This window comes from Physella acuta, unplaced genomic scaffold (genome assembly GCF_028476545.2).
Source record: "Physella acuta isolate Inbredline_101_S28 unplaced genomic scaffold, ASM2847654v3 ptg000297l, whole genome shotgun sequence".
Classification (NCBI taxonomy): domain Eukaryota; kingdom Metazoa; phylum Mollusca; class Gastropoda; family Physidae; genus Physella; species Physella acuta.
This window is the reverse complement of record NW_026731816.1, coordinates 107138-123263: the sequence shown is the minus strand read 5'-3', so window position 1 is coordinate 123263 and position 16126 is coordinate 107138. Positions and strand designations below refer to the sequence as shown.

The window sequence follows — 16126 nt, the reverse complement described above, 5'->3', positions numbered from 1 at the left end:
TCAACATATTATTATAGGCCAACATTTCGTGTATGTTGATGTGTACGCCTATAGTCACAAATTTAGTTGAACAAAAGTTGTCTCAACCTACAAAACTATATGAGGAAACACTATCTTGCGAATCAACTGCCCTTACTTATTTTATTGTTCATGCGACTACTAGATCTAGATCTACTACTATTTTTATTTTTAAAAGCCTAATATGTAAATATGGCTTTATTAAAAAAAACTTTCTGATTTAGAATTCTATATGTATATTATTATTATGCATAGCGTTTGTAAAATATGAGAATACTTTTGACCAATGAAACTGTGAAATAGCTTAATAGTTTTAAAGCATTATAATAATCTGCATAAAAATAAATAAATCTAACCCTCATCATATGTTCTCATAATTCAAAATTGACTAACCCGTAAACGTATTAATTACAATCACAATATTACCACATACGTATTTGTTTATTTACGGCGATTAGGTTAACAAATGGGATAAGCATTTAATTATTGCAAATTTCACCTCCATTCCCACCCTAAGCGATTTTTCTTTTGTTCTTGTTTCTCGGTTTCCAGGAATTGCGAGCACTCGTTTATTTGTGACCCCGATCAGCTGGTGGAAACGGCGATCGATATAACGATACGCTGGGACGATGACATGGGGGAAACCCCTCTTTTAGTAAGATGGCTACACATAGCAGACGAAAATAGCTTTTTTTTTTTCTTCACGCATTGGGAGCAGTGCGCAGGAGTTTTCCCTAGAACTAGGCGCTACAAACGCAGTCATCAGCGTGGGTCTACACTTGGTGACGCCTGATGTTACATGCGAAGGAGTTGTCTGGGACGCTTCGGCTCTCGACGTTCATTTTAAATTTCAAGCATACCCGCATATCTATTACTACGAGACTTAGAATCTAGTCCCAAATCGTTTTACCAGTATTCCTATGGATACAAAAACACAAGCAGATCTAAAATGCCAATAAATTGTGTTTCAATTGTCTGTGCAGATTAAAGTTTAAAGGCAATGTAATTTTCTTCAATAAGTTAGCGACAGTAAACTGCAGCACGTTTGAACCAGTGTTTCATTCAGACTTTTCTTGAAGGGAGGGGAGAGAATTGAAATTTCCGGAGTAGGGGGGATCAGACTAAAATTTCCCGGGTGCGGACACTGGTAAAAGTATAAATTTTCTATATGAATTATATTTCGTTGGGGGGGGGGGGGGTGGATGGGGAAGAGCGGAGTTTCTTTCAGGCATCCCCCTACCCGAAGAAAGACTACCCCCCCCCCCCCCCGAACGAAATGGAATTTATATAGAAAACATATACTTTTACCAGTGTCCGCCCCGCTCCCCTGAAAATTTTGACCGCCCCCCCCCCCCCCCCCCGGAGAAAAAGAGCGGGCGGTAGACGTGTTGGGGGGGGGGGCACTAGAGATGCCTGAAAGAAACTCTGCTTTGAACTGTATTGTAGCTGATTATCCTGGGTTGAAATCATCTTGTTGGATCATTATATAGGCTAAAACGGCATTTACGATTATAAAAAAAGTTAACCGTAAAGTCCAACAAACGCCTTAACCAAATATTACAAAATCATAACTTCATTTATCTTAGTCATCTAAATCAAATAGTCTGTAAGCTGAACTATCATTGAAAGCGATGTCTCGTTCAGTGGAGAAGAAAATTCATGAAAAAGTCGTATAAAATATGTGTTCACACATTCGCATGCATTCGTATAAACATATTAGGTAACCTTTACACATGGAGATGACAGAGCGAGTCCAAAGGCGTAGCGAGCTATTCCGGCGCCCGAGGTGGACTATCAATTTTGCGCCCCTCCCTCCCATTTCTATGTATAGTTATTCCTGTCTGTGAACCCCCCCCCCCCAACCCCACCCAGTTGGGAAGGCTTGTAGCGCTTCTTACCTGTTACTATCCCGTAACATGTTCTATTTCGGTGTCACATAATTTTTAAATTAGTGTGAAAAGCTTTGCAGTCGTTTATTTTCGTAACTGAGTATAATTCAATACTTCAGCTTGAAATGAGCTTTAAATTAATTTTTCTAGCCCTTTTGGCTCCCACTTGGGATCGGCGCCCGGGGCGGCTGCCCCGCCCACCCTCCCCTAGCTACGCCACTGAAGGAAAGTCCAGGCCCTGCGACTAAAGGACATAATATTAAATTGGTACTCTTAATGAAAGTGCGTCAAAACGTCTTTTGTCGCTAAAACTCGCGACAAAATGACACAAAATTCAGTGGCGTTACAAGACAGGGGTGCGGTCACTCCCAGGCGACACTATTTAGGTAAAATGTACTGTCAAAACAATGCTTTATCAGTTTAAAAAAACACTATATTAGTACTGGGAGAGAATGACACCAAACCGAAAATCTAAATTTGTTGGAAGGGGTTGGGTGATACTCCCAATTACTGCACGGGATGACGTCACCGCAATAATGTATTCAGAATGGGCACAGACAAAAGGACCCACAACAAATTAACTCTTGTCAAAAGGAGACACAACAGTGTTCTCCTAACGAAAAAAAATGACCCTGTCAAGAGGTGATCCATAAGAAAACGAATATTCATAATCATTGCGGGAAGACGTGTGGCACAGGGTAGGTTTAAATTGTGTGTCGTGCGTGGAGTTCGAATGCAATGATTATGATTATTGCTAAAACATAAATTGTCCAATTAAGCTGAAAGGTGAATGTACAAGACTTGATCAAAATGATTTTCCTTTAATCTATAATATTATATCAATTCATAGCATAATTCGTCTGATAATTACGTTTATAGGACAACAACACTAAGCAGCGGGAAGTCTCAAAATCACTTTCTTTTTCATCTTCTTCTTCGTTCTTAGATGTATTGTTAAACGGGATTACCCACCTCCACCCACCCACCCCCCTCACAACACAGTTAAGTATTACGCGTCAACAGGTTGGCGTTGTCAATGTTTCTTTCATGCATCGCTTCAGTGGGGGGGGGGGGGGGGTGTAATGGGCGACACGTTTACCCCCCCCCCCCTTCACGAATTAAATAGAATATATATAGAAAATATATACTTTTACCAGAGTCCGCCCCCGGAAAAAAAAGTCAGGGAACCTTTGTCTATACAAGCTAGAAAGAGGTAAAGTATAGCATACATTGAGATAAATTAAGTAATTTTAAGTAAAATTTACTTTTAATGTTTGTTTCAATACTAGCAATATTCCATGAACAAAACTTAAGACGATTGGTGTTTGCTTGATTTGAAAACGTTTACGTATTTTAACTCTGATTTGGGGATAAAAGTAATGTTTGGACCCACTTTTACCGGATTATTCCCCCCCCCCCCCCCCCCACTCCCCCCACATCCCAAAAAAGCTACACCCATCCTCATCTCTTATAATAACCTTTTTCTCTTTTTTAAAAAACAAATTCGTATTGTTTTGTGTTTAGGCCTACGTAGGTAAAATAACTAATAACTATAGTAATCATTTTGGCCCTATGGGTTGTTCAACTTTTAAAAGAATGTTGTAAAAATTGCTTGTTTTGGTCAATGGTAGACGAAAAAAGCAGCGCGCTTCTTTCCTGTATCGAGCTTTCGAGAAAAAAAAAACTGAGCTTACATCCTTTTAAGATTTGGAGTAAATAAACGCGTTGCTTATTTCCTCTACCTAAACAAAAAACAAATCTAATGTGAAAACAAAAACGCCTTTATAAAAGATATGCTTGAAAGAAACAGAATCAAATGATTTTTTTTTTTAAAATTTAGTGAGTGCTGCTGTTGTTTGGGCACTTCTTGCAAATATTTCTTGTTTCGCTCCCTCATTAGATAGTATGGCGCCAAGGGGGGGGGGGGGGGTCCCTACATTGTTTATTTCGTCTACCGTCGATCGAAATAAGCATAGAATCGTCAGATGCGTCATAAAGCGGTGGTGCTGTTTGCACCGGGTGACACCATTTAGAATTTAGGGGGTGACGGCTACTCGAAAAGTCGTAAATGTAATGTTAAAACAATGTTTTATTCAGGTAAATAATATATTATTAAAGTGAGACGGTGTCTCCGAATCGAACATGCTAAAATTGTTGGAGATGGTGGGGTGACACCCTCAGTTATACTGCACAGGGTGACAACCGACCTAGTGATCTCACAGAGACCAGTAGGCTAATTATCCCAGTAGTCTATTTTAGCTTACTTAATAATTATATAATAATAGTGTCGATAATTATTAAAAAAATTTCAGCGACATAAATCTACGTTTTCCAAATCGGGTGACATAGATTAGCAGTAGGTTACGAAATGGCAAGTGCAGTTTACTCGGGGTCCTATAATAAATTCCAGCTGCTTTGTCGTGTGTGGCAGTTTTGTCGGGCATTGTTGGACGGGATCCTTCCTGCCGTCGTTTTGTCGGCTTCTTTTTGTCACGGGAATATCTTTATGCCTATATGCTATATATTGACGGATTTACAGCTTCTAAACTATAGATGATTACGGAATAGACTATAGGGATTCTATGATGCTTGTATGTTCCGGGGTGGAACTTCATATTTCAGTGCGGAAAACGCAGTAGTTTACTTATATTGTAAACTGCTATACTGCTATGCAGTTTCCCCCCTCGGTTTTAGTCAAAGGGAGATCAGTCAATTATTTTATAATTTTTCAGCATGTTTTTCAGTGGTAGTGTGTCAGTGTACTAGTGGAGAGTATAGGAATAATGTCTATCAATAAAAAGAATATCGTTCCCTGTATAACCTGGGTGAAACGGGGTTGTGCTAAACAGAAACCAGATAAGGTAAGAAAGCCATGGATAACTAAATTTTACTACTTTTTAAAGTTTTACTGAGCTTTACTGTTTAAAAAATTGTAAACTGTGGAGTGTAGTGTGTAGAACTGTAGGTTAGAGTAGCAGACTGTGTAGAGAGCAGAGAGTGTTGTAGGGTCATTTTTAAATTTATTGTACATTGTAAAGTACTGTAAAGTCAAGCCATACTACTAGAATCTAACTACCCTAACTGCCTAACAGTCTCCATTAAAAACCACATTTAATTATCTAGCTTTTAAAAATTATCCAAAATAATCATAATGTAAACATCATGAAAGCCGAAAACCACATTTTACCTCCCAACCGGCATAACAGGACATTGTGAACTTGTGTACACAAGTTTTAAAATGCAATTGTGTCAACATAGGTTATTTTACTCACCGGAAAAAATCAAAACAACTTGTTAATAATAAACTAGATCTAGTCATTTATTAAATTCAAATTAAATTGGTAAAAGAAAATATTATTATAGGCCTACTCACTGTATACTACACTGTGACTCAGCTAAGGAGATTCTCATTATTATTTCAATTTCATTTTACTTCTTATAAATATAAGTCAAAGCCGACTCAAAGCAAAAGACCCCAGGTTAAAAGGTTTAGTCAGGCGATTAGGGATATGTTAACTGCTAAACTTAAATATTATAATAATAAACTTTCTTTTTCTGCAGATTACTTTAGATAAAGAAGAGCTAAAGAAAATTATAGAAAAAAATCAAGAGTAAGTATTCCATTGACACTAGGCATAAGTCGTTTTAAAGCTTCATTATGCCTAAAGAGTTTGTTGGTGTTGTTATTAAACTTCATTTACACCACTTAATTACTTAGCCTATTCTAAAGACTGAAGAGTAGTTACATTGTAATGTAATATTTTGTGCTTATTAAACTTAAGTAATGTTCAAATTTGTCAACATTTCAATTTTTGAAAATTTTGTTGTTTGATTTTTTTTTCTAGCATACTTGACAATAATGAAAAAGATTCAGATAGTGATGCGGAAGAAGCAGGGAGTGTTGATGAAGACAATGAAGAAGATTTTGCTTCTGCAATTAAAAAAGCGCAAAAAATGGCATCTACAATAAAAAAGAAGAAGAAAAAGAACCCTCCCGCAACAAAACATAAGCTGGATGCTGAAATGGAAGATGAAGATGATGACATTGTCAAAAGATATGGATTTGATGACTATGAAATGGATGACATGCGTTAGTAAAATTTTATTTAGACAATTAATTTCATATTTAAATAAAACACTATGAATGAAGGGCTCAGTGAAAAATATATCCCCAGTGCACTTTCACAGATCTCAGACAATATAATTTATAATTAAATTCAGTTGAAAAATGTTTTGTTGAACTATTTGTATCAGCATCTTGAGTTGTTCCTTAACACCCTAAAGACGGAGCGGTATTGGAGATGTTTCGTAATGCTCTTAAGTGACTTAAGACTGGGCTTTATCAGAGAAGCTGTGCCAAGAAGAGAGGGCCTATTTTTTACCCCCCCCCCCCCCCCCCCCTTCCCCCAAAATAGAAATTTAGTAAACTTTCAGTGGAAATCACTGCTTAAGTGACAGGACAGTATGAATCAAAATTTAAAGAAGCAATCTGATTGGCTATTTCTTCTTTCTTCTTCAGTCTTAATTGTAATGTTGGATGGTATTTCCTCCAACAATTAAGTATTATGTCTCAACCTGTTATGCTCCATATAGGCAGCTGACTTTGATTTCAGTCTAGTTTTCTTTTTGGATTTGGGTTGCTTCCATAGCTTTTGTCCATCCAAGAACAAACTACTATGCAGCTGTTGTTTGATTTTGGAGTCTTCTCCCCTGGATGGTTTGCTGTCCCCAGCTATCAAGCATCATCTGCCTGGTTGTTTGAACTTTTTGGTTTAGCAACCATGAGGTTAACCAACCATCATTGGTTGATATGATACAAGAAAGCCAATTGTTTGGCTTCTACTATGATGGCTGAAACCCAGCCGATAGATTGGCCATCGACTGCTTTGTCTTTTTGGTTATAAAACCTATAGTCGAAAGATAGGCTTACATTCTCAAGATGGTTTAACCTCTCTTAGAAGTAATCCAGTAATGTGCAGTTCTTAATTTTTGTAATTAAAAGCACTTTTTCAAGTCCTTCAAATAATAAAAAGATCTTAACAAATTCAGTTTACATCATTTTTGTTATTAAAAAATTTTAAATCGCCAAATTGATATTGTGTTGTCATTTTTAAAATAATCTCTATAGCCACAGACTTTATGCATGGCATTGGTGGACTCACTCCATTTGCTTCCAATGAAGAAGATCCCTACATAACATTGAAAAACGATGTAAGTTCTACTGCTCTTGTGAAGTTGTTGATGCTTTGGTAAAAAAAACGTATCACATTTTAGTTTGCTACAAAATAATCTCTCCTTTATTTTTCTTATCTCGTGAGGTAATTTTACTCTTTAAAAGCATTAATTATTCTTATGCTTTCTTTTAGTTGGCTTTGTTTTAAATACACTTTATTTTTCCAAATTATGTTTTAGCAAATAAAAATAGTAATAATGCAGTTTGTTTACATTTTGCAAAACTAATGACTGAAAAATTATTTTAAGTATTCAAAGCGGTTTAAAAAACTGTTTAATTGAAAAACTGTATAAGCAGAGCTAGTAATATTGCTGTGGCTTAGCTAATTACAGTAAGTTTTGTTGATGTTTACTAAATTTACAGGTAGACAGTGATGATGAAGATTTTGTACTGAAGCCAACAGATAATCTTATAGCTTTAGGCAGAATTACAGAAGAGGCTGCTGTTCTAGAAGTACATGGTAAAGTTTCTTTGATCTTTGTTAACCAGTTTTTTAATTTAAATTTGTTGATCCTGTTACATAAAACTCTAATTGTGGTAAATATGATACATTAACAGTTAAAGTAAATTGCTTATTTTATTGCCACCTTATTCTCTTATTTATAATTGATCTTATAATCATTAAGTTATGGATCTTTTCCTGAAGATATAAATGCTTTCAATAATTTTAACAACCATTTTGAAAATTGAGCTCAAAAACCAGGTTTAGATTAAACATGAATTGAAATATCTTGCATAGAAAATAGACCTTTTTTGGATAATTTTTAATTCATAAGGCTTTTTATTATATTCAATTTTAAAACTTCCTCAGTCTACAATGGTGACCTGAGCAATTTATTCATCCATCATGACTATATCCTCCCAACCTTCCCACTGGTGCTGGAGTGGCTGGATTTTGACGTTGCAGATGAAAGCAAAGGTATGTTTCATTCAAACATGTTAGGTTTGGTATTTCTCTTTATATTTTGTTTGCTTTTGTTGTAAACTAACTATGCAGTGAGTTTGAATTAAAAAGTGGTGTTTTTTTTTAGGAAACTTTGTAGCAATAGGTACAATGGAACCAGATATTGGCATTTGGGACTTAGATGTTGTAGACTCTTTAGAGCCAGTTTCAGTTTTAGAGGGAAATAAGCACAGAAGCAAGAAAAAGAAAATGAAGAAGGTATATAAGTCATCTTTAATTGTTTTCTTAGGTGTATAAATTTCAAAATGTTTCAAAACATAGACTTAGCTTTATGTACTGTTAGCCTCCTCACAGATAAAAGGCAGTTGCAGCTTCATCATTTTGATTGAAGACTAAACAAACAAATGGTGACTCAGTCTAGCACTTTTTTTGCTTGTCAGTAAAAACACATCAATCTTGTCTAATGGCCACAATATCCAAATAAAGAGACAAGTAGTGGAGAACACTAGAACTTTGTACTTCTAATTATCTTTTATTTGTGAGAAAACTAACATTGTGTTTTTATTATTACTAATTAAATGCAACTTACTGTAGTCATAGTTTTATCTAGTCTGTTAAATAAAAAAAAAATTAAGAAGGAAATTAAGAAGCAAAACTAAAATGAGGAATGTATATTCTCCCATTTAAAAAAAATTATCAATACACTTGACTGTACACATATTAAGAGAGATGAATTGTATGAAATTAGGTTGAAAGTTTGGTAGAAGGACACAGTGATTCTGTATTGGACCTGTCTTGGAATAAAAATGTTAGGTAAGTCTAACAAATTGAGTTTTCAGTGTCTTCCTGCACTTGTCAAGTGTTTTTATTTTTAAATTTTCTCCTCTTTGTCTGTAGTCTTTATTTTCTGAGATTTTCATTAGTTTAAAATTTTATAAATTATGTGTACATTCTCTGAACCATGAAATCAACTGCCTTGTTTTAGTGATAACAGTATTTTACATTGCTAGTGTAAAACAAAGGGTTGGCCTAATGACCAGTTGTTAACTTGGATTATAAATGAACGTATTCTCAAAGTTTTTATTCAAAGTTAAACATAATTTGTAATGTAGATGTTTTATTTCATTCGTATCAGTAGTTTTGATGGTAAATTTTAATATCTCAGGAATGTGTTAGCAAGTGCCTCAGCTGACAAGACAGTGTGTTTGTGGGATCTTACTCAGGGGAAAGTTGTTACAGCTTTGAAACACCACTCACAACAGGTAATTCAAGATTTTTTAAAAATGGTTAGCAGTTAACCTTTGTAACATGATAATTAAAGCTTTAAAAAGTTCTAAACTATTATCAAGTGTCTTTCAACATGAGAACACATCATTTTAAATTTCAGGTTCAGTGTGTGAGCTGGCATCCTGTAGAACCACAGTCTCTTCTTAGTGGATCCTTTGATAAGTAAGCTCTAAAGACTTACACATTTCTTTAAGATTTTTTTGTAAGATATTAAAAAACTCTGGCTTAAGTGGTTGGAACTAGCATCATTTGGTCATTGTGAAATTCTAGGGATATAATGATAGTTTATGAAGCTTTTCACATCATCTTGTTCAGTTATCTGAATTGGAGGCCTTAATAAATAGTGAAACTCACCCCAAACACATTACAAATTTGGATTGTTGCTTTTATCAAACGCTTTAAAATCCCCTTGTGGATGGTAGCCAAATGCCTCGTCATCTAATTAGTGACGCGCATGAATGGATTAACAAGATTCCCACTGTCCCTATCTACTATCACGGGTTTACGATACACTTCATTACGCCACCGATCTTGGTTTTAGATTTATTTATTTTTGGTCGGATTCGGTTTATTATTAATTTATCTAATACGCTATACATACTTTAATTCATTAATTACATTTATCTATGTATTCATTTAATTATTTAAGTATTTGTTCAACTAAAAATTATCAATTTAAGGCATAAGACTTACAGAAAACGATTGCACTTGAGTTTAAAACTTAAATTGAATAGCTTTTTATTTTTGCAACACATTTTGATCATAAAGTACTGTAGTAAAATAACTTGGTATTTTAAATGTTAAACTTATTGTTTTGTTTTAGTCTCGCAGCTGTAGTTGACTGTAGAAGCCCAGGAGAAAATGTAAAAACATGGAAATTGGATGGTGAAGTGGAGAGAGCCATATGGAATCATTTTTCTCCCTTTCAGTTTTTGGTAATTTCACATTGTTTATGTTGAGATAGAAAATATGATTTAATGACAGTGTCACAGACTGTATTATTATGTATCTTTATTATATTGTGTTTTGCATGAATGAAGAGTACCTGGCTAGCGATCGTCATGTGTTTTTTCATGTTTTTGGGTGAGATCGCTCATGTACGTAAGGGGAGAGAAAGTGGTGAATAAAAGAGGGAGCGAAAGGTGAACGGGTGTTGTGTGCTAGGACTTGGGACTGGAACGATGGCAGTGAATGTAAGATGTCTCCATGACTTGGAGTCGTGATTATTATTTGTACCTATATCAGTTGATCTTCAAATATGGATGTACCACGGATTTATCTGTACATAGTGTAAATAAAGTTGTCATTTGAAGTTGCCACTGTTGCTCGTGTTCCTGTATGAAAGCTAACCCACAACAACAAAGAATTCATGTTGTTACATATGGTGTCAGAAGTGGAGGCAATAAAGTGATGTTGCTACATTGTATTACTGTTACTTATGATGTCACAAGTGGTTGAAGAATTGGTGCTACATATGTCAGAAATGGAGATATTACAGTCTGTGGTCTTCCACTGTTTACCAAGTACGTCAAGTTCTTGAAAGTCATCTATCTACACTCAAGTCAGAAGGGTTGCTGTAGTCAAGTCAGACGTTTTGTTCAAGTCAAGTCATCAACGTGATAATTTTTATCACCTTATTTCGATATTGTCTCACCAATGTCGAGTAAATATCGTCTGTGTGTTTTTTCTGTTTGGATTTAGCCGATCAAGTCTTAGTGTTTCTTTTCTACTGTTTGGATTTAGCTGTTCAAGTTTTTTCTATATGGATTAGCTGTTCAAGTTCTTCTACTGTGGATGAGCAGATCTAGTTTATTAATTGTAAACTGTTCCTAAAAATGTCTTATCTAAAACTGGACAAATTTCTACTCTGTAACAGGCTACTAGAACTATTTTGAATTTTTTCAACTTTTTGGAATCAACAAAGTGAACTATTTTTGGACGTATATATGTACTATGAACTTTTCTTGGATTACCAGATGTCTGTAATCAACTAAAACAAGCCAGAAACCAAGAAAGGGTATTGTAAATTAATTAACATTTATCTATTGTCAACTAATGAATTTATATTTTATGTCATAAATAGAAAATATATCAAAATGTCAAGTCGTACATATTATAAAGAGCTAATGAAGGAGCTCGACATTCCGATGGTCAAGATGTCAAGACTAGAAGAATATATGGAAATGGCGAGGGATCTAGGCATTAAGAAGATGAAGAAGAAGATAGCCTGGGCAACCAATCGACTTGAACAAGACAGAGAAGGAGAAAAAGAAGCATTGGACAAAGAAACAGAACAACCCCGACTAGTTCATGAAGAAGTAATTAGAGAATTAGATGATGAGATAGAAATAATGCGTGATAGATTAAGAGATGCTACATACACACATGAACCAAAATTAGAAAGTCAACAGGCAGAACTTGAAGAAGTAAATATTGGCAACCTTTGGAATGAAGAACAGAGTAACATAGTCCAGGAAGAATTGAAACCCAAGGATAAAACAGAGGTTGAACTTAATAATGATTTAAAGGTGACAGATACATTAGAATGTCTTAAGATTGACTCTTTATTGACTCAAACGCAGGTACACGAGAATATTATTGAAAGTTGTATCATAAGTCCATCAGAGAATGGCAGTCAACAAGAAACAAGTCCATCAGAGAATGGTAGTCAAAATGATTTAATAAGCCCATCAGTCAATGGCAGTGATGATTTAATAAGTCCATCGGAGAATGGCAGGAATCATGATAAACTAATGATGATTAATGAATCAGTGAACTTAATAAGCCACAATGAAGAGAACGTACCTATTGAGGAGTTACTTAGAAATCTGGAGTCAAACTATAAAGAAGATATACTAGAACTCAAGAATAAATTTAACAAAGAAATGGAGAAATTAACACAGAAATTTATGTGTGAACTAGAATCAATAAAGAAGCACAAGGAAGTTAAGAAAGATGAAACAGTAACTAGAAACTACAATGTCATTGGTGCACAGAATGAAAGTAAAAGAAATTTAGCAAACTATGAATACAGTCAACATGTTAATAAGAATGTCATTAATGTCATTAATGCACAGAATGAAAGAAAAAGAAATTTAGCAAACTATGAATACAGTCACCATGTTTATAAGAAGCCAAAATCTAGATGTTTTTACTGCGGAAAAACAGGTCATTACCAAAATCAATGTTGGCATAGGTTGGCAAATCAGAGAAGAAACAATTATGTACACAGAAAGTCATGTGAGGAATACAGTAATTTAAGAAATAATGTATCAAGTTCAAATCAGAATAACAAAAGTGTGAATAGGTATACTAATGGAAGTTACCGACGCAACACATATTATGAGAGGCCAAAGCAATGCCATAATATTTATATTGAGTTGGTTGATGAACCAAACGAGCGTACACAAAGCAAGATAACTACTGACGTTGTTCAGAAACCAGAGGAGAATATTAAAACAAATGAAGTAACACAAGTTACACGAAATCTAGGAAATGATTATGGTAGCACAGCTAAAAGCTACAATTTGAGGGAGAGATGGCATACAGGTCATCGTCAACTGCACGAGAACGATTACTCATGCTATAGAGGATGCTAAGATAAATTATCAATTGACAGTTTATTAATATTATACAGTCTGTAACTGTAATATATAAATATCAAATAATGTGTTTGAGTAAACAGAAATTGTGTACTATATCTAAAGAATGTAAACTGTATTATGTTAAACCTATTCTATACTATTAATTAACAGGGAATAATGTATAAAGTAAAAGTTAGAGATTATTTATTCCGCATAACAATAAGACGGAAGTCTCAATGATGAATTGTATCAGTCGATACCTGTGAAAGGCAAGAATGTTGTGTTGTGACCTAGATATGACTGAAATGGGTCGACTAGGGGAGACAACAAAGTATATTACTCATGCGTGGTAATAACATACCTTGATGATAAGGAAGTTTTTTTTACCACATAGGATATAGTTATTTAAATTATGAGTTGAATTAAGTCTTTGATAATTTCAACTATGTATTATGTTTGGTAATAAGGTCATGTACCAGACTCGTTTGGTAATTTATTACACTCATTTGTCTTGTTTATACTACAGTTACTGGGTAATTGAAATGTTTTTTTTCTCCTATGTGAATGTATATTGATGCATTAAATATTACATATAATGCTTGTACATTTAAAGTTTTTGTTCAAAACACTGACATATTTTAATTATCACTGATATAGTCACTACATACTGTTGTATTTGTATGCACTATAAATTTATGACTACAAGTGCTTAGTCTAAAATGAATATATTTTACTCTACTTTGAGTTGTACACAATTTTTTGTTGTCTGGCACATGATCCTGCCCTACCAATACTGTATTTATAAATTTTGTTGTCTGGCACATGATCCTGCCCTACTAATATTGTATTTATAAATTTTGTTACACAAAATTTTATTCGAAGGGGGGACGTGTCACAGACTGTATTATTATGTATCTTTATTATATTGTGTTTTGCATGAATGAAGAGTACCTGGCTAGCGATCGTCATGTGTTTTTTCATGTTTTTGGGTGAGATCGCTCATGTACGTAAGGGGAGAGAAAGTGGTGAATAAAAGAGGGAGCGAAAGGTGAACGGGTGTTGTGTGCTAGGACTTGGGACTGGAACGATGGCAGTGAATGTAAGATGTCTCCATGACTTGGAGTCGTGATTATTATTTGTACCTATATCAGTTGATCTTCAAATATGGATGTACCACGGATTTATCTGTACATAGTGTAAATAAAGTTGTCATTTGAAGTTGCCACTGTTGCTCGTGTTCCTGTATGAAAGCTAACCCACAACAACAAAGAATTCATGTTGTTACAGACAGCATTTAAGATCTGGACGCTCATCACATCAACACTCATTAGAACTTATTAAATTGTATTAATTTTTTTTTAATGTGTGAAATATCTAGTTTTCTTACTGAAATAGACGTTTTAAAAATAATTTAAATAGTTATTAATTTTTTTATAATATTTGCTTAATTTTTTTTAATCTTGTTTTTCACAATAATATAAGTAAACACTTTAACATTTAGAAAATGCATGTTTGTTCTAATAATATACTACAACAGCAAGTTGATTATACACTACAATAGCATGTTGATTATGTAGTATTATTGTGTGGCTGATTCAAATCTAAATTTTATCTTCTTTTATTAGAGGCGTATGAATTGAACTTGATTTAATAATATACTTTATAATGTTTGTTCTAGGCTAGCACAGATAAAGGAATGTTGTATGAAGTAGATGTTAGGCAAGACAAACCATTATTTACACTTTCTGCTCATGGGGAAGCTGTAACAGGTCAGTTGTGTATATCAACACATTTTTTAAATCTATCAAATAAAAGCAGTTCTATCGTATGCTCCATTAAATAAATATTTCTGTAGGAAGGATTTTTTTTCAGATGAAGTTGATTTCTGCCCATTTTAAAAAGTAGTTTACTGTTTTAGGTGTAAGCTTAAGCTCACAAATACCTGGACTTCTTGTGACAACCTCACCTGACAAGCATTTGAAGGTCTGGGATATTCTCAACAGCAAACCATCACTCGTGCTCAGCCGCAATTTAAAGATGGTAGGTTGGGTTTTTCTAATTCACTAATGTTACGATCCACATTCTCCTCCCCATGTTTAAACTCAAAGGTATGCATAGAACCGGATTATTTAGCTTTCCACAATAATCTTAGGATTGATACAGGAGCTTCTTTAATTAATGGATATACTGAATTATTATTTTGGACACTCCACTTTTTCACATGTAATGCTTATCATCTACTTATGGGTGTTATTTTGCTTGTCTTAACAATTTAAAATAAGCTGTTGCAAAAAAAATAATACTGATCATATATGTGTATTTATTTAGGACATACTGCACTGTGTCACCTGTAATCCTGATCATCCGTTTGTGTATGCTGTTGGTGCAAACAGGGATTTTAAAGTATGGGACATAAGGGAGAGTGCTGCAGGTAGAAACAAATGTTCATTTGGTTTTTAGTAGTACCACAGCTCGTCCTACATTTTAGAGAACTTAAATCACTCACTGTGTTAATGCTTGACTAGAAACTAGACACAAATTTACCTGTTTGATGAAAATTGTGTAGTTTTCAGGCTAAATTAAAAATAAAATTACCTTTCTAGTCAGTATTTTTAATTTCTAACTATGAACAAGCTAATGTATTTGAACATACTTTTAAGTTCTTCATTAACCAGACAAAAATTAGATTTAAAATTTAATTTTAAAGCATCTTACTTTTCCCAATATATTTTAAATTAAAACTCTTTTGTCCTTACATCCAACAGTAAGACGCCACTTCTATGATCGAATGCCAGCCCCTCTTGCTGCTGAATGTGCAGATGATTATGAAGATCTACCAGAAGAAACAGCTACAGATGCTTTAGCAAACCTTAACATGGAAGATGATGAAGATGCTATTGAGGAAGAGGAGATGCTAGCTGGAGACAGGGGAAAAAAGAATTTGCATGAAGCTTCTGTAGATGATGGTGAGGGTAAGAAGAAAAAAAAGAAGAGAAAGAAGAAAAAGAAAAATGTGTCTATTGGAACGGTTATAGAATAAAAGAAAAGCTATCTCATCAAATGTGTGCCTTTTATGCTTTAATACAATTTAGATATTGTAAAAGTCTATTAACCCTTTGTTGTTAGGATAAAAATGATTTTACTTACGGACAGGCCAGGTGAAAGCACTGCGCATTTTTCAAATTTAAAAAAAAATTACACCTAAAACTAT

At 34.3% G+C, this 16126-nt stretch overlaps 1 protein-coding gene across 1 annotated transcript; it reads left to right on the top strand.

Moving 5' to 3' along the window:
* The first annotated feature begins 11 nt into the window (after positions 1 to 11).
* Positions 12 to 16099, top strand: LOC131939860 (periodic tryptophan protein 1 homolog). The gene is made up of 16 exons (XM_059298374.1): positions 12 to 30; positions 4640 to 4768; positions 5469 to 5518; positions 5753 to 5997; positions 7036 to 7118; positions 7504 to 7600; positions 7952 to 8059; positions 8172 to 8302; positions 8793 to 8857; positions 9210 to 9306; positions 9432 to 9493; positions 10155 to 10266; positions 14594 to 14684; positions 14834 to 14955; positions 15244 to 15346; positions 15681 to 16099. The coding sequence occupies exons 2-16, from the start codon at positions 4691 to 4693 to the stop codon at positions 15953 to 15955; spliced, it is 1719 nt and encodes a 572-aa protein (XP_059154357.1). The 5' UTR covers positions 12 to 30; positions 4640 to 4690; the 3' UTR covers positions 15956 to 16099.
* Positions 16100 to 16126: the final 27 nt, after the last annotated feature.